The sequence below is a fragment of the Saccostrea cucullata genome, unplaced genomic scaffold (assembly GCF_032062105.1).
Source record: "Saccostrea cucullata isolate Sc308-1 unplaced genomic scaffold, CSIRO_AGI_Scuc_v1 ctg5870, whole genome shotgun sequence".
In the NCBI taxonomy this organism is placed as follows: Eukaryota; Metazoa; Mollusca; class Bivalvia; order Ostreida; family Ostreidae; genus Saccostrea; species Saccostrea cuccullata.
The window spans coordinates 6,360-30,000 of record NW_026929549.1 but is presented as its reverse complement, the minus strand read 5'-3'; the positions used below and the strand labels follow the sequence as shown (position 1 = coordinate 30,000).

The window sequence follows — 23,641 nt, the reverse complement described above, 5'->3', positions numbered from 1 at the left end:
TCTTAAAATATTGCCTCATAATGCAGAGTGGGTAACAGAAGATTGATTGAATGTCTTCAGATTCAGAACTTGACCCGGTGTAAAGACGAATAATGACCCCCATCGAATAATGACCGGATCTCATTTTTCGACAGCGAAAAATGACCACCGGTAATTATTCGACGTAGAAAAATGACCCTTTTGCCCGTAGAAAAAGTGTCACCACCCTAAAAATTTGCAGAACCCACGTGAAGAAAAATGACCCCCGTAGAAAATGACTCCCTGTTGATTAAAACTGAAATTTTTTAGGGGCAGAAAAAAAAATTAGATAAAGAAGCATATTGGCCAAAATGCTCACCTGAGCTTATTTGGAATAAATTGATGATATGTTGATCTCATAACATACGATTATAGCTATGTTTTAAGGTCAATGCGATGATTCAGAATCTAAAGGAGTAAAGATTTATCGAGCCTAAAGGGTTAGGTAAACATTGTTTTTCGATGGTGGGAATCATCGTACTGACAGAAAAAAATCATCAGTATCATATATTATTTTATTCTCCGCTTGAAAAGCGGGAGGATATATAGTGATTGGGATGTCCGTTCATCTGTTACGCTTTGGGGTATCTGTCCGTTATCCGCAACTCCTCTCATATATAAAAATATGTATTTGTAAAACAGCTATGCCCCTGTATGGCAACATAGCGAAGATTAAACTTTTCTTAAAGGCAATTTAAATATAATGGTACCCAAAGTAGGGTCTTCTCTCAAGAAATAAAATTGCAAAATAGGAAAGCCATAGCACCAATTGTTCAAATTAATGGCTATAAGGATAAGTATTTGAAAGTAGGTCAAACTCAAAGGTCAAAGGGTCAAAGTTGATGGTTTCTTAATAAAGGCTTAATGTAACAAAGATTACATTTGTAAGTATGAGAGTACTAGTTCTACCGTTTAAAAGTTATAGCCAAAGTAAATTAATTAAAAATTTGGCATTTTTGTGTAAAATGGGATAAACTCCTAGGTAAAGGTCAAAAGGTCAAATTTGATGGCACCCAAAGTAAGGTCTTGTCACAAGGAATGTACAAAAATTGAATACGAAAGACATAGCTACAATAAATGAAAAGTTATGGTAAAGGTTAAAGTTTTTGCGGAGAAACAGACCGCCAGATAGACATACAGACATATAGACGGACACGATAAAACTATATACCCCCGAATCTTCGATTACAGGGACATAAAAAGAAATGGTCTTCCATGAACTTTTCTTATAATGATACAGTATAAAGAAGACGTGACAAAAATGAAAATGTTTGTTCTGATTTTCATATCAAATTCTCCGAAAAATATACTCAGGACTGGGTAAAATCGTGGAGTAAAACAAGAATTAAGAAATGTATTGAATACTGTGTGGTATATTAAAAGGTTATGTCTACATGTATAGTTTTTGCATTAGAATGTGTGTTTTACACTAGCCCATAGCTTTACAGAGCATACTTTTAGGTGTTATACCCACCCCTTTACTTATTTAGGAGGAAGTTGATTATCAACAAAAGCAACAACAACAACAACAACAAAAAACTACCTACCTTTATTTTTCTATAAGGAGGCACTAAATATAAGCTTAAAATAATCTACTATTCTACTAATTTTCAACTGTTACTCTGCCACAATACTTTCAAATATTTAAAGTATGCTTTAATTATGGCGAAGTAAATTATGATATGATTGAACTTGTGTGAAGGCTTAGCTTCATTTCTATATTTCATCTAGAGCCTCTTTTAGTATTATTGAAAGGTATATAGTTTTATTTATATTTTTCCCTTTCATTTTTTTTTGTTTTGATTTAACCTAATTTTTTTTTGGGGGGGGGGGGGGGGGGTAAAAATTTCCACCTATTTCATTGTCAAATAGGATTTGCCAAACTTATACAAGCTATAAAAGTTGAAATGAAGGAAAAATTAATTTTTCTATTAAAGAGTATTGGAATCTGATTGTTGCATGGTTTGATTTCTAAAAACAAGTGGAATATCATTCTTTAAGCAAACACTATAAGGAGGAATGTTAAAAAGAAATTTTATTTAATTGACAATTAAAGAATCTCTTTTCACTTTAAAGGGGGTCATTTTTCAATGGGGGGTCAATTTTTTATAGGACTAACATATAAAATAATGACCCCTAGGACACTTTTTCTACAACAAATGATTTTTTTCTACGGGTAGGGGGTCATTTTTTGTCGTTGAAAAATGACCCCCGGTCATTTTTCGATGGGGGTCATTATTTGTCTTTTCACCGGCACTTAGGGCTATTTAAAAGAGAGGGTTCTTAACCACACCAACGCATACCGTGACACGGGTCTTGGTTTTTAAGGTCTCATCTGAATGAATCGCAACTTTCACTTCAAAGAGTCGAGCGTTGGCAAAGAAAGGAACAGATGCTACCTATTTTTATCGACTTGGGTCAATCGCAGCAGTATTTCGAACACTCGACTTCCCAGTCACAAAGCAAGCACTCTATCGATTGAGCTACCGTGACGGTATGTCAAATACTGATCAAAGTTTTACATTGGTATAATGTGAAACAGTATTTCTAAATCTTATCCTGAACAGCAGGCTTTAAAGCAAATTTGATTTACAATTGTTTCCAGTTGACGCAGGCTGAATTAAAGCTTTTAACTTTAAGCCCAACAGTTGGAAATACAGTAAGGATAGAAATTAACATGGGAACTAATTGTGTAAAAATCTTGATTCTCCTTAAAATTTACAAGTCAAAGCCTCGTTTCCTTTCTAAAGTTTTACTTGAAAAACCGGGACTTCAAAAAGCCGAAATAACGTTTCCTTTCTATCAAAACGAAGTAAATAAATATATAATATATGTATATAAGAAAGGGCATTCTCGCAAGCCAGAGTTTCCGAGTCAACACGTTGTCTTTGGTCCACCGGCAACGTGTCGACTCAAAACCCATAGCTTGCAAGGATGAAAAAAATAGGGTAGTATCATCATAGAATTATTGAATCAAAAACAAATGCCACAAGTATCAAAAATGCCTTATTTAGAATACTGATAAAAAAGGACGCGCAACATGCTGTTGTCTTGTATCTTTGCCATTGATCTTTGTCATATCATGTGATAATTCCAATGTTTTATCAAAATAGGATTTTTAAAAAATCGATGTGTCATTTGCAACTACAATAATTAATGCTTTCAAAACAATATTTACTAAAGCCATTTTTTCTTAAAAGCTTGTACAATTCAGTTATTAGTTATTTTAGGGACTATTATTCATATCCGGTAATTCAAAACGTTTTGATTCCATGTCTTATGCATGTTCATTTTGGGGAGCAGTTCGTGCAAACAACTTTTTATAAAATCATAAGTGAAAGAATATCTGAGGAGAAGTAAAAAACAAATTAAAACCTGATAAGAACCATTCAGGAAAAATATAAAGCAGATTAAAAACTTTTATTCATGACTTTTATGTTTGTTATCAAAAACGAATTATTCCATCAAAGCAATGAAAAAATAAAGCCTCAATTCCCCATGTGCACACTCTAACACAACCAAAACTTCTTGATGTGACACTTATTTTGGGTCTACGAGAGCAAAACATAAATTTTGCCATAATAACCATATGGGAGGCCGGGGGTTGGGGTTATCATCTAGTGAGCTCATAGCTTACAGTACCTCTAGTTTTAACTATCTATGGTTTGTTTAGCACGGGTACATGCGCGAAGTATGGGAAGTATATACATGTATAAGAAAATTGAATTGTCTTCAACTAATTTTTCATATTTTACTTTATTATGAAGAAAACATTACAAAAATGAAATTAAATGTTCTGAATTTCATATTAAACACTCTAAAACATACATAGAACAGCGTAAAAGGGTTGAATAAAACAAGATTTACATTTAAATTAGATGTACTGTGAGCTATAAGCTCAGTAAAAGACACCCCGCAACCCCCGCCTCCAATTTAATTATAACGGCAAAGTTCATGCTTTGTTCTGAGGAACACAAAATGAGCGTCAGATCATACAGATCATACAGTAAAATGGGAGATGCACAATGGCATTATGAAATAAAGAATATGTGAATCTGTAAAAGTTTTATTACATTTTATGCATTTAAAATTGTGTCCGATCAAAAAGTAAAGTAGGAGGTGCACATTGACATTATGCAACAAAGATTCTGCGAAAGTCTCATTGAATTTCATTCAGCGGTTTAAAAGGAGTTGTGGATAAGAAATGGGTAAGCGCAACAGACGGACGGACATCCCGATCACTATATAACATCCGCTTTACGAGCGGGGGTATAATATAAGTAATATATAATATTGCTACATTGTTCTGTCAGTACATGATTCTCCATCATCGAAAAACAATGTTCACCGAGCCCTTTGGGTTCGATAAATCTGTTACTCCTTTACTGAATCAGTGCATTGACCTTAAAATAGCAATAATTGAATGATTTAATGAGATCAACATAACATCAATATATTCCTGATGTAGCTCAGGTGAGCATTTTGGCCAATAAGTCTTTTTATTTTATTATTTTTTTTTTGCCCCCTAAAAAATTTAACTTTAATCCACAGGGGGTCATTATTTTACGGAGGTCATTTTTCTTCACGCGGAGTATGCAAATTTACAGGGTTATGACACTTTCTACGTGCAAAAAGGTCATTTTTCGACGTCGAATAATGACCAGGTGTCATTATTTGCAGTAAAATAATGACCGAGAGTCATTTTTCGCCGTTGAAAAATGACCCCCGGTCATTATTCTGAAGGAGTCATTTTTCGTCTTTACACCGGTTTTCGAACCCATATTTGAAATTGATCGCTACGCTGCGGGTTCAATGGCTCAATCTGACCTAAAAATTCTCCGAGAGACGATGAAATAACAAAAGCTTTAAATTTTAAATAAATATTGCACACAATTTTTTTCAGTTTTCCTTTTATTTTTTGAAAATGTCAAATTATGATTTAAATTATAAAGATATCATAGGTTTTAAATGTAACTATTTTTCAAAAGTCAGGAACGTATTTCCTATTTGTTTAAATCATAACAACTTTTCGACTGTTCTCGCACTTACATGTATGCTAACATTTTCCTTCAGTAATTGTATTCATATTTTTTTTAGTTTCCTGTCTCCTAAATATTGGCTTGATAGAACTAAAAGACCAATCAAGCTCTTTACATTATATGGGGTAAAATATGATTTTTATATCATTTATTAAAATTATTCAAATCACTTATGTATATATGAGCTTAATTGTGTACAAAGTATTAAGACATTTCCAATTAGACATTCATGACTACACTGTTTTGCGGAAATGCATCATTGCTCAATAATTTTACAGGGAATTTCCATACCGGAATGCCCTGTCATTCGTCAAAGGGAATCAAAGTTGTGGTGTTCCTTCTCAAAAATTTTTGTCCGTACTCAAAAGAGGTATGGATTTAGCTCTCTTTTAAATCATATTCAATATATGCACCCCTTCCTAGTGAATGTCCCATTAATAACTCTTGTAAATATTGTTTTAAAATGCAGTATATAGTTAATGGTTTCATTTTGTAAGAGATTTTAATTTTGATATATATGTTCATACATGTTTGTGGATGATTGTGATTTTTTTTGTAGAAGTTCACGATCAAGACGAATCAGTATCAGATTACACGTGCCTATTGTTCCTCAATGACGATCTGTCAGAAGATAATTCTGTATTGAGAATCAGAGATGTACATGTAGAAGTCAACGAATACGAAGTTCAATACAAGTTCAGATTAAATCCGTTTCACTGCAATCTTGAAAAAGATTTTCAAAATGTAAATCTTTTTCTGACGTTTTTTCAACGAAAAGGTATTTAATTGTACATTTCCCCATATATGTATTTTTATCTACTATATATTGCAAAGGATTAACATGAAAACGGTTTTGGAAAATTGTTTACCGTATCAAATAAATGCCACATTGAATTGATAACAGATTAGTTTTTTAACGCTGGTTTTGATTTTTTTTTCTTCTCATTTTAATGTCCTAAAATAAATTTTAGATAATGTTGCAAAAACATGCCAGAATGGGAGAGGGTGTGACGGTGATCTTGAACTTTGTCAGCATTACAGCGATTTTCAAGAGTCAATCTGGTTTCGTAAGATTAAATCTATATTAAAAATTTCTATTAATTCAAAGTTCCATTGTTATTAAATTTTGAGAATCAGTACAATTCTTTACATTTATCGGGACATAAGTGCGGATTGTTCATAAATTCATTTTCTATAAGAACGAAGATTTTAAGATTTGTTAGTTTACCATCCCAAATTTACATCCCAATAAATGTTTAAAAATAATATTTTACTTTGATGTAGATTTTTTGATTCATTTATTGAAAATAATTTGCTATTTAAGAATAATTCTTATTCACAAAACTACTATTTCAAAAATGTCAAAAAAATGAAAATAATAAAAATAAGGAAAAAACACTGCCATATTGTATTTCTTCATCACTGCTTGTAGTAAAGATTTTTATTTGCATTTGAGTAAGGTTTAATCCCTCGGACGTAACTTATATTCCGTTTAAAAAATTCCGAATATTAATCTGAAATTAAATTGCTGACGATATTTTCTATTTGAAGCTAATCGGAAATATAATGAATCCTGTGGCATGCATTCACAATGCTATAAGAATACCATTTGTACGCAAACTGAAAGAAGAAAGTTTTTGTGTCTTTGCAAGAAAGGATTCGAGTTTGTAAATGGAGATTGTATAAAAGGTGCAATTATTTTTTATGCTCCCGTATTCAAAGTTTGGGGATTATGCAGTTTTTGTCCTGTCCGTCTATCTATCCGCCTCTTTGTCTTTTTTCTGTTTATTGCTTAGTTCACCAGAACTCTAAAATCGCCTTTGACTTGGTGGGGGTATGACTTCATATTTCGCAGGTGTATTTATTACTTTCGACAAGACCTTTCTGTGGATGCTTTCAAATTTGACATCCTAACCTTAACCTTGGAGTTGATCAACTTAAGCAAAAAATTACCACATCTTAAGGACATTGGCAACGTTTCTGAATTTCGTATAGAATTTTTCAAGAATTTCTGAACAGGTTTAATGGTACATGTACCAAACATGTTTAATTCAGGCCTATTTTACCCATCAAGCCAGCCTTCCTTTATAGATTTTGTCAAATCATTGTTTTTGCAATTCTCAATTCATTTTCTATGTAAAATGTTGATAAAATGGGATTATATTATTTTTTACCATAAGTTTTCTGTAAAACCCATTTTTTCATAATGTTTATACATAAAATACATTGTTGAATCCTCATTTCCAATGACATGCATATACTTTGGCTGAAAATGCAAAATACTGAAACAAGATGCAGAAATACCAGCACTGTTCTTTAATTTTGAGTTACTTCCCTTAACATCTAATCATTATTCATAACGATCAAGAGACTGGTTGTTTGTTTCTATTCTATAATTTACTTTATTAGAAACGAACTGTCATAAAACATCTTGGCAAGGATTTATTACTAATTTTTAATGGTGCCTCCTTCACACTATAGAATCGTTCTCATCCGGTCTAATTAGCAATCACCATTTTCAGCTCTTTTACTTTCCAGCATACAAGTACCCTATTCTTAATGACGACCTGTTGACTGTCTGCCCCCTCAGCACAATGTAAATCTATCGCTGCTTTTCCTTAATTACTGTAGAGTTGAGTATATCCGATTAAAAAAAACACACGTGCTTTTGTAACATACGCTTTATTTGTTTTCACCGCCTAGAGAATTCCATACGGGAGATCAATCTCAATGACTGTTTTCAAAAGTGAAAAAAACCTATGCATAAAACCTAATTTCTCCGGAAACCCTTCCTTGCCAATGACCTTAAGCTTTTGCCATATTTTTAACGGTTTATGTTAGAGTTTTCATACATCAAATGTCCTTTTATTATGAGACTACTTTTTATTAGGTGTAAAATTATATGATGTTTTGACATTGGACACACTTTGTTTAAAAAGTTTTAGCTGTGGACATAACTTTTGAACAGCTAGTACTAGGACTGTCCTATGTCACAGGTGTTTAGGACTGTCCTATGTCACAGGTGTATTCTGGTGAAAAAACCTTCAATGATTTTGATCCTTTTACCTTAGAGTTTAACTTGAAATTAAGAAACTTCAACTTCCGCCATTTGCTGCTATAATGGGGCATTAATGTTCACAAATACATCTTGCTATTATAAAACATTTGTATATTTTGTTCCAACACTACATAATACGATACTGATAATTATTTTAACATGAATATGTTACATAATTAAATAAAACTAAAAATATAATTGCGTAATACAAGTAGATGTTGAATATTTCTTTGCTAAGTTCACTGCGTTTCCTTTGGAAATTTCGTCCGAGTAATAAATAAACATATAAAGTGATTTACTGCTCAAAGCTAGTTTAAGTGTTTTTTTTTTTAGTGTAAAATAACTTAAATTAGTACTTTTGAAAAAGAACATTCTTTTCGTAATGATTTTTAAAATAAATATAATTTTGAGGAAGTCAACTTTGATATACTTATTGGTTTACTCAACGGTCAAAGACCTTATTTCAAACGAGCCATCATTTTGTTTACTGATTTTTTTAAAGTTGATATAGCGCTTAGCATGGAATGTGTTGACAGTCGACAATGCAAGGAAGGAGGGATTATTACAGAATGTGTCTATGATGTTTTTACGACAAGACGTGTTTGTTCCTGCAATGCAGCATTCATTTAAATCAATGGAAAATGCCTGCAAAGTAAGTGTATGCACATACCCGTTGGACATCAGATATTATTGTGAAGTGATATTTTACAATTCAATGGTACATGTATTTTGAATAAGATGTCCAAATAATTGATAATAATATTCTTCAAAAAAGTGTTCCTTGTTGGTTTAAATATAAAGTGTTCCAACTTGTAAACTCCCCATTATTGTTTAAGTATCAATATCTATTATTCAAAGAAAATCGACGACTATATCAGCCTTGTGATTCTTCACTTCAATGCAGAGGAACACTCGGTGCAACAGAATGCAGATATGTGGAAGGAGTTAAACTCTGTTATTGTTGTAATGGATATGATATCATCGGAAGCGTTTGTCTACCAGGTTTTTCACAAACTTTAGTTTACTTTGATCAGCCATTACCCAACATTAAATACTATAATTAATCATATTACTGTTTTAACTTTGACACTTTGAAAACTTTGATTTGAAAACTTCGATTTTAATAATTAAGGATTAAATGGTATTTCATTTTCGCCCTGTTCGTCCGTCTGTTTGTCGGCGAAAACTTTAACCTTGTCCATAACTTTTCATTATTTGGTGCATGACTCTTATACACCTATATTATTTTTTTCAAATTTGTATTACTTGTGACAAAACCTCTCTTTGGGTATTACTCTTTTTGACGTCTTGAATCTCAAGTTTTTTCTAGCTTTTGCAAAATTATAATAATAATGACAATCATATTTAACCTTGGCTATAGCTTATATATCATATATTTTATGCTAGAGCTTTAGCTTCAAAATACGTGCGTATCCATCTTTGTAGTGTAAATATATTTTAAGATTTTGCACTAGACTTTTTTTCTCAAAAAGAAAGAACTTGGCCAGAATTTTTTAACATTTAAAACTAGGGCTTCCATTTTAAACATTTGCATTATTTCTTGTGAAAAAGTCTTTTATTTTGAGACTAACAAATTTGACCTCAGAGTTTTACCTGGTATCTTTTGGAAAACTTGGCCAAAACTTTTATACAGTTAGGATTTGGGCTTCGAATTTTACATATTTATTACTTAGGAGAAATTTTCCCCTGCGCAACATAAACTTCGTCCTTTGATCTATATCATATAGACATACGAGGGTTGTTCGATATGTATTGTGTATTGTACCACAGCGCGATAACACCTTGCACGATTTCGTCGATATTTATACGCCTGGATAACTCTATTCAATACCTTGCCAACTGTATAAACACGAGCCTTCATCTACACATGGTTATAAAATAATCGTCATTTCAATAGAGCCAGTCGTTGACCACTGTTGTAAAAATGGTTCAGAAAAGGGTTCAGAATATTGAAGAAATTAGAGCTTATATAAAGCTTCGCACAAAACTCGGTAATTCAGTAAAGCAGATTTTTACTGAATTGGGGGAAGTTTATGGGTCTGATAAGGTATCTTATGAGACAGTTCGTAGGTGGAGACAGAAATTTCTGACTGGCGCAGAGTCCGTCAAAGATGCAGCAAAATCGGGTCGACCTCTGACTGTATCAGGCAAGACGAATGACCTTCTTTGTGCTCATTGTCCTTTTGGCAACTACAGACCTTCTACCGTGTTTGGTTAGCCATAATTTGTTTCCAACTTTTCTTACTGGTTCGAAATAGTGAACCCATGTTTCGTCACCAGTAACTATGTTTGCAAATTGTCTTTGATGGAAGTTTGGAAACATTTTTAGCAGGCCCTTGGCTCAGCCGTCAGTCAGTGCCTCAGAGGTATACCTAAATCAGCTTGAAGTAGAAAAATTACTGGAAGCATCCTTGTCCACAAACACTAAACTGTCGTACAGTACTGGATTAGAATCATTTCAAGAGTTTCGTTACTCTTTTAATTATGAACAAATCTTACCACCACCATTAAATCATATACATGTAGTACAATTTATGGCATTCTTGTCATGTTCAGGCTATTCATATTCAACAGCTAGGTCATATGTTGCTGCTTTCAGCTTTCAGTGCAAGTTAAAGAATATTCAGGATGAAACAAAAAATTTATTCTAATAAAGCTTTTAGAAGGTATGAAAAGGATTAAGAGCCCTCTTGACACAAGATTACCCATTACACCAACATTATTATCAAAAATTGTGCAACTTGTGTCCACAATATGCTATAATAATACATATGAATCAAACCTTTTTAGTGCTGCATTTACACTTGCCTTTTTTTGGGTTTCTGCGGGTGGGAGAATTAGCTCTGTCAACAGGAAATGATGTACATAGCATTATTCAGGTTTCTGCTATCAAAATTGAACCTGAGCAGAGAACATTACTCTTGAATATTCACCGATCAAAGTCTGACCAACATGGAAAAGGTGTGACAATACAAATGCAAAGGGTGGGCAGCAATATGTCCTGTGGGATGCATGACTAAATATTTGGCTGGTAGACCCAAAATCAAGGGGCCCATTGTTTTGTCATTTTGGAGGAAAGCCTATCACAAGATATCAGTTTACTGCAATTCTGGAAAAAGCCTTAAAAGTTATAGGAGTTGGGGGGAAATTTAAAGCTCATTCCTTTCGAATAGGGGCAGCAACTGCTGCACATGAATTGGGTTGTTCTTCTGAGATAATAAGGGAGGCAGGTAGATGGAAATCGCAAGTCTACAAGTCATACATCCGCTGCCCATTCGGTAAACTATTCTAAAGCTTTATTTGAGTGCAAACCGTGAAAAGCATTAACTTTAGGTGTACATGTTGTATATTTTGATTTGCAAAAAGATGGAATGTTTGTTTGTTTTGCCATATTGAGACAGAAATACAGGGGGTTAATCCTCGCTATAATTTGAATCGACACTATTTTAATCCTACTAAGTATTACAGAAAGATATCAAGTTTGGTATGTAGGCTCTTCAATAATACGGAGGGCATTTGTGGCAGCACGCAATCGACCAGGAGGCTTAAATCTAGGGCTAGAGAGAATAGGACAAAGAATATAATGACAAGGATACTCTGGATTAAAGATTTCTGACTTAAAAATGAAACTGTTTTGTCTGAAGCGATTAGAATTGCCACCACAGTTTATTTTGATTCATTTTGGAAGAAATGATTTAGGTTGGAAAGATAAAAATCTGTGTAAACTAATATAAGAAATAAAAAATGACTTGAAAGCATTGGTACATCACTTCCCAAGTTCTAAATTCATATGGTCTCAGGTCCTTCCTAGGTTAGAATGGAGGTACATGTACTCTCAAAATGGTGAAGCAATGGAAAGAACCTGAGTTCGCTTTAATAGAGCGATCGCTTTTAAACATGTCCTTAGTTTGGGGAGTTCCTTCATAAAATATCCAGAACTCCTGTGAGATATATCCCTCTTTTTGTTGAAAGATGGTGTTCATCTCTCTGACCTGGGAGATTCAGTATTGCTTAACACAATTCAGGGGGTTCTGGAATACTTTCAGCTGAAATTAGGTACAGTCTATCCAGAAGGAAATAACTAGGAGGCTTGAGTATTGTCGTGGGTCAGTTGACTTGGTGCTGCCTTGTGGGGTGACTGCAAACGTTACTCGTTTGCAGCCATTTGGCGTTTGCGCACACTAAAGTCAACTGATATTTAAACGAAGTATTATTCATGTGAAATGAGTTGAATACTGATTAACATTTGAATCAATATTTTGTGCTGATGGGAACTGCATTGCTTTGTGACTTATAAAAACTGCCTTTTGTATTGAAATGATTATGTAAGTTGTCTATGTAGTAATGATTGATTAATTAACTGTCCGCGGATTACCCGGGATGGTACATTTTATATCATTGCTGAATTTGATTGATTGATTTGTTACGGATGCTGAAGTGGGTCTGCCAATGTTGTGTTGATTTGCTCGACGACCCACGAATATTGCCACGACAGTATTCGCCACATACAAATAAATAATTGTTAACTTTAGTGGTGTTGAATTTTTTCTATATAAATAATAGCATCTATTTGATTATCAAAAATAGATGCCTTTATTTTATGAGAAAAGAAATCGGATTCGATGAATAAGGTATAGAGATTCCATTATTAACATCGGGTTCAAGCTTTCTCTTATATCCGGTTGCTGAACAGGGAACAGACACAGATACATCTAGAGAATAAACAGTGATAAATTGGTAAAAATACAACAAATTGACTGGTAAAAACTGATTCTTGCCCACCCGTTCATCCCATTTTAATAGTTGTAAACTCGTTCTATATGTATGAAATGTTTTAGGATAAGATAGGTTGTGTTATTCGAGATCAGCTGATGATGCTTACGTATTTTAAAATTTAATGTGTTTGGACAAGTTATACTGCTCTGCTGATTTAAATTGTAGGTATATGGTCTTAGCCCTGATTGGCATGCATGGACTGGTACAATCAAGACGATTATCGAGAGGCATCAAGGAATCCTAAAGAGGAAAAGATCAATTCTGGAGCGTCGTGGCATAGTCGCACGTTTGCACACACTAAAGTCAACTGATATTTAAACGAAGTATTATTAATGTGAAATGAGTTGAATACTGAATAACATTTGAGTCAATATTTTAAGCTGATGGGAACTGCATTGCTTTGTGACTAATAAAAACTGCATTTTGTATTGAAATGATTATGTAAGTTGTCTATATAGTAATGATTAATTAATTAACTTTTTTGCCAATCAAGAAAACAATACTTTACAACAATAACAATTTATTTACAAATGTACAAAAATTCAAAATGAAACTCGGGCTCTGGTGGCTTCAAGGCTTAAGAGACATCATAAGCATGACGCACACATTGTCACAGGAAAATCACTTACAATTCTTCCAAAACGAAGAACCATATTCAAATAACATGTCGGCCGGAAGTACCAATCATCACTGGAAGTAGACGCCATCAGATTAGGGAAGTTCCCAGGTAACGTAGTATTTGGATTAGGGTAGACTGTGAACATCAATAAAAATGTCACCTCATTAAAATATTGGACAACATATAATAAACTAATCTATCTAACATCATAAATTCTTACTAAAGCGTCTAACATACATAGGCAATTTAGCCACATATGATCCACAGATGCATTGCCTTTCATATGAAGATCATATGTGGATCATATAAGAATCATATGTATATACAATCACATGAGAATCATATGAAAATCATATGATTACACATATGTATATCATATGATTGTATATACATATGATTCTCATATGAAAGGCCCTGCATATGAGAATCATGTATACTTTGACAGTTGTCATTTAAGAATCATATGAAACTGATCATATGAGAATCATATGAAACCGTATTCACTAATTTGCCCTTGTAATACTCATGTAAAAATCATATGAATATTTTGACAGTGATCAGATGAGAATCCTATGAAACAGTGATCATATGTGAATTATATGAAACAGTGTTCACTTATTTTTGCCCTTGGTATATGCAAGTAAAATTGCAATTTCAATAATATATATCAATAGTAATTTAAATGTACATTAATTCAAAAGAATTTGTTGTCTTATGTAAAGTTCTACTCTGTTTAACACCCCCCTTCCCTTATTAAAAAAAACCTTTCACAATTTTTTTTTGTAATAATGCATTTCCCAGATAAAATTGATAAATGATAAATTAATTTGAATTTTATTTCAAGTCTTTTGCGTTTGGTTTAGTATTTGAGTAAAATCAAAATAATTCCGTATTTTTTTTCCGGACCGGTTTTGACTTTTATCGGATGAAAGTGTACGTCATGTTTGACGTCACTGCTGCAGCAGAAGTGTTGGATGTTGGAAAAAATAAGTAATCTCCTAACAATTTTTTTTTAAAGACCTTTAATTCATATAGTTTAAATATCCTTTCATTACGGTTACAGGTTCGTATGAACTTATTTCTATAATACTCTCATCACTTGTAATTGTTAAATTAAGGCATTTCGCAAACCTACGTAGGCCCTAATGTTAGTGATCTCTAAGTAATCTTGGATAAATTTGTTTCTGAATGAATGTAAACATGACAATTTACATGTTAGGCTAAAGGCATTACTTTGTTTTCTTTTTGTTTTGACTTTTGTTGTTAAGTACGTACTGATTTGAAAGTGAAAGTTTCTCAATAGAAACCCTGTATAGCAGTTGGCGTTTTCTATGTTGAGATCGTTATCAAGTCGATTCTTTCATTAACTTAATGACAAATGTTTGCTTTTATGGCCTATAGATGCATTCAACAACTTCAGTTCAGTGTCACAGTGCTGCTTTTGAAGCCCAAAGCTGATAAGACTGGCGATTGATCCTAAAGCTGATTCTGACAGACGATTGCATCATCACAATATTAAAGGTAAAAATATTACAATAAAAAATCAAAGTGAATATCTATAATGACTCCTTTATGACTAAATATTTCTTGATAAGTTCTTTTTGTTCCTTTACAATTCTACATTGTTTGCACGGCTTCATCAAAAATAAATTCAACTCAATAATATAGCAGTATTATTCTACATTTAGTACATTATGAAACAATTTTAATCCAATGCAATTTAAACTATGGAGAGTATGAATAAAATTTTTGGCTTTGAAAGCTATGAAACTATACAATAACTTCAGGGGGTAAATTGAATTTTTGAATTTCAGCATGAAATTAATAAAAACAGTGGCAACTTTCAAGGTACAAATACATGTGCATGTGACTATGTGTTGAAAGAACATTTGATAGCTAATCCATTGAATATTTATTGACTGACATTTAGAAATTATTTTCCAACACTAGAGAACCTAGTTTCAGGTAAATTGTAAGATATTTAAGACAACTGAGAACCTACAAACTTGTACTCTCTCTTTTTGTAGTTTAAGTTTTAGTTATGCTTAGAAAATATCTACTGTGTGAATATTTGTTTTACAGGTTCAATATACAGTCAGCCTCTCATAAGAAAAAATCCAAAGATCCAAGGCTTGCTTCAAAGTTAAGGTAACTACACACTGTTTAATAGACTTTGTTATATTCTTCCCAACAAAGTCTGGGATATCCTGGAATCACAAAGTGTGTTTTTCTGCCTATTTATGTCAGAATCTTCTTAATTTTTGGCAATTTGAATTAATATATACTATTTAATCATTCCAAATTCAATTGTCAGAATAAAAAAAATTTGCTTTTTATGATTTTGATATGAAGCATATCTTCCAATAGTGTAATTGTCTTGCAAAATTCAATTCAAGTGTCAAAATAAAAAAAATGCTTTTTATAATTTTATTATGAAGCATATCTTCCAACAGTGTAATTATCTTGCAAATTACATCATAGCATTCCATAAAACACCTAGTATAACATATATAACATTAGTTTTATCTCCTATCATATCTGTGTCGTTGAATTGGGAATACATTTGTTTGCTGATGATAAGTTACTTTAATATAGCTTGTAGAATTGATTTTGTAATTTAAAAATCATTTTATTTTTATTTTTGAAATTTTTGTAGAGACCATTCTGTGCCACCAACAAATTGTTCAGGAAGGGGAGAACTGGTGGATTTGCATTTTTGGTAAAGTTCAAAGAGATTTTCAAAATGGTGAGATCAGAGGGAGGACAACTGAAAATATTGAAAGATACTGAAGGAAAAAGAAGAAGGAAATATATGGAATAATTATTAATTAGGGAGGATGTACACAATCTTGTCTGAATTTGACCTGTAAAGATTTTCCATTCTTATTTGTATCCTGGAATATCAAATAACTTGATTTTTCATAAATAGAGAATACCTGACAAATGTTATTGCTGATGTTTCAATTTTGCTATGGACACTTTCATGTCATATGGTATTTTTATATATGTACATGACCTAATCATGTTATTCATTTGTACATGTATACATGTTTAACTACTTAATCATTTTGCTGAAATCTTATAATTTGTACTCATTTTAGAAATGTTAAATACATGTATCGACAAATGCTACTGACTTGTTTGTATATTTTCTTGTTTAGAATGTACTCTGTGAAAAATAAGTTATTTCTCTTAATGAAAATAATTTAATCAAAAAAGTTGTGTAAGCATAAAATATTTAACCAATGAAGATAGATCATTGTAATGTAATGAATTTTCATCTAAAGCAGAAATATCTGATTTTTAAATGTGTACAAGGATGTGAAAAATATCGAAAGAGAACACACATAACTGTTTCATATGATTTACATATGATACCATTTTCATATGATTCATATATGTACACTGTAAATGGCTTGACACAAACATAAACCATTCATATGCAAATCATATGAAGTTATTTTTCATATGAATCACATATATCGATCATATGTAAATCATATGATTAGCTTTATATGATTAACATATGATGCCCTTTTTTATGATTCTCATATGAAACCAATCATATGAAAATCATATGATGCTCATATGTGGATCATGTGTGCCTACGTTGCCTGTGTATACATGTGACAAAAACTGTATAGTACAGATATGATCTTCCGTAGCTACTCTTGTATTTAAGTATTTAAATCTATAAACCAGGTAATTTAACTTTCGTATAAAAAGAATGCACACGAAAAAAACCAATACTTTCGTTTTACATGTCTAAGAAAATCAGGAAAATAACACTCTTACAAACAGCTGACAAATGCCAAAACAAAAGGTTCAGGTTTCAAACGGTTCACACAGGTTTCAAACGGTCCACACAGGTTTCAAACGGTCCACAGAGGTTTCAAATAGTCCACAGAGGTTTCAAATAGTCCACAGGTTTCAAATAGTCCACAGAGGTTTCAAATAGTCCACAGAGGTTTCAAATAGTCCACGCAGGTTTCAAATAGTCCACACAGGTACCAGAAATGCATCTTATTTCCACACAGCATAGGAGCCGCCCAATTCACTAAGTATGGGTCATTATCTCAAACCGTCCAAACAGTTTGGTGTTCAGAACTTATTTGTCACACCTGGACAAAATCTCTGGATAAGTGTAACTATTAATACCATCAAACTTGACAAAAAGGTTTAAAAAGCGAGGCTGCAGCTCTGCATACTATAATTCGGTGACTATCGATGCATGCAAGTTAAAGCTGAACACTGCTCGTAAATAGGCATAGTCCGCCATATTTCCCGTTCTTCAACGCTCTCCCCTCAACCTGTATATAAGGAGCAGATTGCTAATCAGTTCAATATATTTCACTGTAGAGATCCGACGAATGTAGACGTATATCTTACACATTGCGTGCTACTCAATCTCGATGAAATTATCAAATTTTACGTATTGTGTCCAAAACAGGACAAATTATCATGAAAAATACAGGTCAATACATCATTTACAAACAGAAAATGCACATAAAAACAATAAATAAAGGCAAAAAATCTACGACCACGAAAGGAGTACTACATGTCGGCCACGAGTTTCGAGTGTGCAATCGGGTGTAAGAAATCGGACGGTTTATATACCCGTCTGACAGTGCCTATTTATGAGAAGTGTTCAGCTTTAAAGACTCCAATTTGTATGGAAGAGCATTTGGAGCAATATTTACAGTATTGTTACAACCATGTTACATGATTTTTTTTAATGGTTGGCTGGTTAAAAGCAAGCTTTGAGAACTGACAGAAAATCAATGCTAGTAATTTATAGAGAAAAGAGGTTAAGACAAATATACAGTATATATACCTAAGGTAAAACATCTGGAGTATTGAAAATTATATCATATACTGATACTCTTCCAAAATTATATAAAGTCTATAACTTATTCTTAATATTTCTGCATTGTGATATTATTTTTTATATATTGTGCATTTATATAAGTAGAAATATTATTTCTATCGCAATCTTTTGACCTGAAAGTGATTATTCTAAACACTTTAAGGTTAGAAACACCTGTTTCTATTGGTTGGTGTTGGTGTCCTCCTCCTTGTGATAACGGTATCAATCATAACTTGCCTCATAGTGTGTAGAAAAAAATTGAAAGCGCGGAGTGGAAGGTATTTTCATCTTTGTGTATTAATCAATTTCTAAACAAATCCTGAAATATAAGTTGTTAACATATTTTCCATGATTTCTTGATGTAGACTGGTTGTTTATACAGCTGATATGTACCAGAGGACCATAATACTACACCTATGCTTTTCATGGCAACATCAGAGATACAATGGTAAGCTCGAAACAAAATAAATTTCAATTTATCAATTTATTTCCATATCTGCTTCATTGAAAACATTCAGATTTGTTTGACGCATTTTATGCTTTCAGGAAAGTCAAATCCCTCTAAGTCACAATGATTGCAGTTATACTGGAGATACACTTTACGACACAACTCACCACGCAGAGGAGCAGAAACGGAAAACTTGTATGATGTCAGTGAACCGCTGTCCACGTTTAGAGACCAAACCTCCTCTGAGGGTGTGTACATGTACAACCACTTGCATGATAAAGAAACACGGCTGTGTTAAAATCTATATGATGTCACAATATTACCTGTTTCTCCTGAGACAGACGCATAAAAGGATACGTGTATATTGCGAGGTTAAGGAGAAATACAAAGTGATCAGCAACTTTACATGTTTTTCAGCCTCATATTCCAAATACATGTACATGTGAAAGTTATACTTTTGAAATATAACATGTATAGGGCTTGCATATTTTGTTATGAAATGAGGACAAGTACTTTAATTTTTATCATGTCTTTTATTTAAATTTTACATGTATGTCTTGTACTTGACTAGTACTAAAATTTATTTTTATCTACAAGTTTTTTTTATAATAATTATATAGTTGCATATCCTTTCGGGAAGGAGGTGATGTTATTGATGATTTAAAAACCTGAACTATTAGCTCACTTTCAAAAGAAAGGAGAAAAAACTATCGAAATTTGCCACGAAGGATCTTTTGTTGGAGGAGATTCGAGTTTTCTACACGTTCTTCCAAGGGAGAGATTATTATGAATCAGTGAAAAAGAACTATATGCGGTATATTGCATATAATTGCCCCCACAAAAGTCAAATTTTGAAAACTTCCTGAAATGTGCTGAATTCAATAAATTGTATAAGAAATATAAATTAACAGAAAATATTAAAGTTTCAAAGCAGTGTATTCACAATTTTTGTTTTTATGACGTCACAAACTAGTCCAATTTATATATCCTTTCTCAGAAAGAGGACAAAATGGACAAAATTTCAACAATTTTAGCTTTAAAATTTATAGAGCGCAACTTTGTTCAGGAACAATATTGACATATTTCATTGATATTATCATTCTACACATTATATCAAAATATTGATCCTGAACACACATGCGCTCGGTGACTTTTACTCAAAATATCGACGAAATATGTACATTTTTCTGTAAAATTCATAAAAAAATGAAATTTACGTCATGTTTGTGACGTCATTACGTACATATGGCGTCATTACTTATGAAAATATTCAGTGCTTTGAAGTCACCATATACTCCCCTGTTTAAGAACTTAATTAAATATAACTCCATCAAAGTTTGATTTGGGGGGCAAATATTGGTTATTACCGAATAAAGTTCTTTATGGCATTTTTTTTTAAGTCTTCGATTTCTCAAGAACCACTTCGCAAAAAAATACCAAACTTATAGCAAAAGTTCTTAACACAGTGCTGATTTAAATTTGCTCAAATAAACAGACCAACGGTGCTAGATAGGGGCCACAATGGGAGATTGAATTTTACATTTGTATAAATAGGTAATTATATCTTTAGTAATCTTCTCAAGAACAGAAGAGCCATGTTTATTCATATTGATGATATATAAATAAATTAATTTTATAATCGCTTAAAAAAATCCAGTTACCCGAGGGGGGCTAATAATAACGTTTACTTCCAATTAAAAAATATATATCCTTTATCTCTTATGATGATCATTAATCAGTATCCACAACTAAGAATGTAGCCTGTATAAATAAAACAGTAGCTTTCCATCAATGAAATATATAGAGATAACGAACGGATAATTGAGCTCAAAAGTCCATCAAATATTACAAATAGGCGCAAAACAAACATGGATCTCCAAAACATCAGATCTGGATAAGGTGTCGTAAAGAAATGAGCGTCACTCGTCGTGTGCTCCTTGTAAAATGCTCAAAAATCCGTGGACAACTCAGTCTTTTAGTAACGGCCTAACAATCAGCATTTAGAAAGTAAGTCAGCATTTTACTCAATGATCAATTGTGTTTGCCGTCAAGGTCCTTGTATTGACCACATAACTGACAAAATTATGACTTTTACCGGGACTGCTGATATTCTTGCTTCATCAACCTGTTTGTCAATAATTTACCTCGTTTTAGAAAAAAAACAATGTTCATACGCTCTTATATATCGAACCAACCGGGAGATATAACTCCGTATGCAGATATGAAGGTATAGATGTACTGCTGAATAAGTAAGGGAAGTTGACGATTGAAAACTTTGTCCTCGCGTTTATCATAAAACGGTGTTGTTAGATAACCATTAACGTCTTTTTCAAGTAAAATATTCATATATGAAACAGATATGTCCGACTTTGTGGTATCTTTTTATTTCAAGCTCATCGAGATATATTTTATCCATATAAGAATTGAAATTACAATTGTTAATTGTCGATACGTCGTCAATATTATCTAAACGTCGATTTAAATGACAAAGATTTTTTTTTCTTTTCACGTATAAGATTTTTGACAAATTCTGCTTCATACAAAAATAGGTCTGCTAATAGCGTGACGTTATTGGTATCCACGGGAATTCCAATAGATTGTTGGAAGACCTAGTCTCCACAAACCAAATGAATATTTTCAATCAGAAACTGAAGCACTTTTTTAATATCAACTTCAGAGTACTTGTGATTCGCCTGGCGTAGTGGTTAGAGCGTGTGTTCTAGATTCTAGAAGTAAGGAGTCGATCCTTTCGTCGCGGGTTCGAACCCACTGTAGGACGTGGACACCGGTCGTTCGGATGAAACCGTATAAACTGAGGTCCTGTGTCGCAGTAGGTTTTGGCACGAAAAAGGTCCCTCACTGCTCAGTGGCCCTGATTGCCGAGTATGGGACAAAATTTGTTGCTTGCCACTGACCAATGACAAGGTAAGTGCATTTACAAGTTCCATTTTTATTGAAAAAGCAGCTTTCAATAATCTCAAAAAGCTTTGACTTTAATTTATCGTTGGGGATGAAGCTTTATGATAAACGTGATTCATAATACTTTAACTTTTCAATTGTCAACTTCCCTCACTTAGGCAGCAATATACCTTCGTCATCTGCATACGGAGTTTATATATATCAGATGGTTCGATCCACAAAATGCATGCTCTTCGTACGTAAAATTTTTAAAACGATGTAAATTTTTGACGAACAAGTTTCTGAAACGAGAATTTTAGCAGTATCGTTTGAAGTCATCATTTCGTAAGTTGAATGGTCGATACAATGACCTTGTCAGCGAATACAATTTGTCATTGGGTCAAATGCTGAATGAAGATTTTCATACTTAATTGTTAGGCCATAATGAGTAGTTGCATCCGTTATTTCCCGATTATGACAAGAGGCACACAGCGAGTGTGACCGGTCGGCAGGGGATGCTCACTCATTCAAAGCACTTATTTCACCTTTGATATTTCTTTAAAAAAGGTCTGTGTTTGCTCTGCTGCTATTTCATATTGTTTAACATTGAGTTTTGCGCTTGAATACTATTCATTATCTCCAAATATTTCAAACCAAGAACTAAAAAAAAACATATTATTTTTTAATTTGATCGAATACGTATACCCGAATCACATATAACATGTATAAGACGATAAAGTCTGGCTACCTTTTTTTTCTCACATAAAAATGATCGGCCGATATTAGTATTAGGCGACCTGAAGTCGATACATCGATCAACTCCTAAAATCCCATTCACATTTCCTGAAACGACCAACGTCTGATGGTTTTTTAGGTAAAAATAAGATTTTCGGAAGACAGTCCGCAGTACATCGGCCGTTGTCTTGCATGATTTTGAACGCTTTTTCGTCTGCCGACCAATTTTGTGTCTCTCATGCCATGTTATCATTTTTTGCGTCCTATAATTAATGTGACTGCTCTCTGTCGCCCGATTCAATTGTCGGGTAATTTTTTTTCAGCCGACGATACGAGAAAATTTGGTCTCTCGACCATCGACTTAAATGTGACCTAGGCGTAAGAGTTAACTCCTAAGAGTGAGTTCTAAAAACCTTAACATTCATGACTGAGCCACGCATCTTGAGATTTTCACCGTCATCCATCACTATAAACGAGGGTTGTCCAAAAATTTATTAGAAAGTGTTGTTTTAATCTATGTTCAAAGTTTCATTTATTAATATATGACATCTTGTTCCTACAAAACAACGCTTGTCTACGGAATTTTGGGATAACCCTCGTATATACTTAGTATACATGTATAGAAATAGAGATCGACCGACGACAGGCAACAAACGTCCTCTCGATTATCGAACGATGATCGAGGGTGTCGGATGATTTTAGAGCGAGGTCGAGTCTTATTCGCGATAGCAAGACTTTGCACAGCTTTTTAATTTCATGCAGTCATATGTGTGACAATACAACTTTTCCAAAATGCATGTACATGTACTGTGATTAATATAAATCAGAAGCGACATCTTCAAAGGCTGGAAAAAGTTTCAAAGATCAAGGCACGGATTTCACTTCTGCTACATACAATCTAGGGTAGTTCGATCCTCAGGTTTATAAAATTAGCAGATATGTAATCAAGAATAATTATAAATGTATCTCTGAATCCACAAAATTATGTAAAATTATCCACAGTATTTCTTTAAAGTTAAAGATTAAAGTTAATCATATTATATAGGGAAAATTGTCAAATCTCCACTATTTTTGCAGAAAAAGCGAATTTGAATATCAGCAATTTATATTCTAATTGCAAATTGATCAACAAATATATTTTAGGTTAAAAAACGATAGGTAT

General features: G+C 33.0%; 1 protein-coding gene and 1 long non-coding RNA gene across 3 annotated transcripts in view; both read left to right on the top strand.

Moving 5' to 3' along the window:
- LOC134281177 (uncharacterized) overlaps positions 1–8,767 on the top strand; it is a 9,301-nt gene extending 534 nt beyond the window's left edge. Inside the window, exons 2-7 of one of the 2 annotated variants that reach the window (XM_062763645.1) lie at positions 5,116–5,182; positions 5,336–5,427; positions 5,617–5,835; positions 6,029–6,124; positions 6,609–6,746; positions 8,618–8,767. In XM_062763645.1, coding sequence (XP_062619629.1) covers positions 5,116–5,182; positions 5,336–5,427; positions 5,617–5,835; positions 6,029–6,124; positions 6,609–6,746; positions 8,618–8,745 — 740 coding nt within the window. In that variant the 3' untranslated portion in view covers positions 8,746–8,767. The remainder of the gene's footprint in view (positions 1–5,115; positions 5,183–5,335; positions 5,428–5,616; positions 5,836–6,028; positions 6,125–6,608; positions 6,747–8,617) is intronic. The other variant, XM_062763646.1, reaches the window with a different exon arrangement.
- A 6,207-nt stretch (positions 8,768–14,974) lies between these two features.
- On the top strand, positions 14,975–16,329 carry LOC134281176 (uncharacterized). Its single transcript, XR_009995029.1, has 3 exons — positions 14,975–15,052; positions 15,614–15,679; positions 16,188–16,329. It is a non-coding gene; the product is annotated as an uncharacterized LOC134281176 (long non-coding RNA).
- The last annotated feature ends 7,312 nt before the right edge of the window (positions 16,330–23,641 follow it).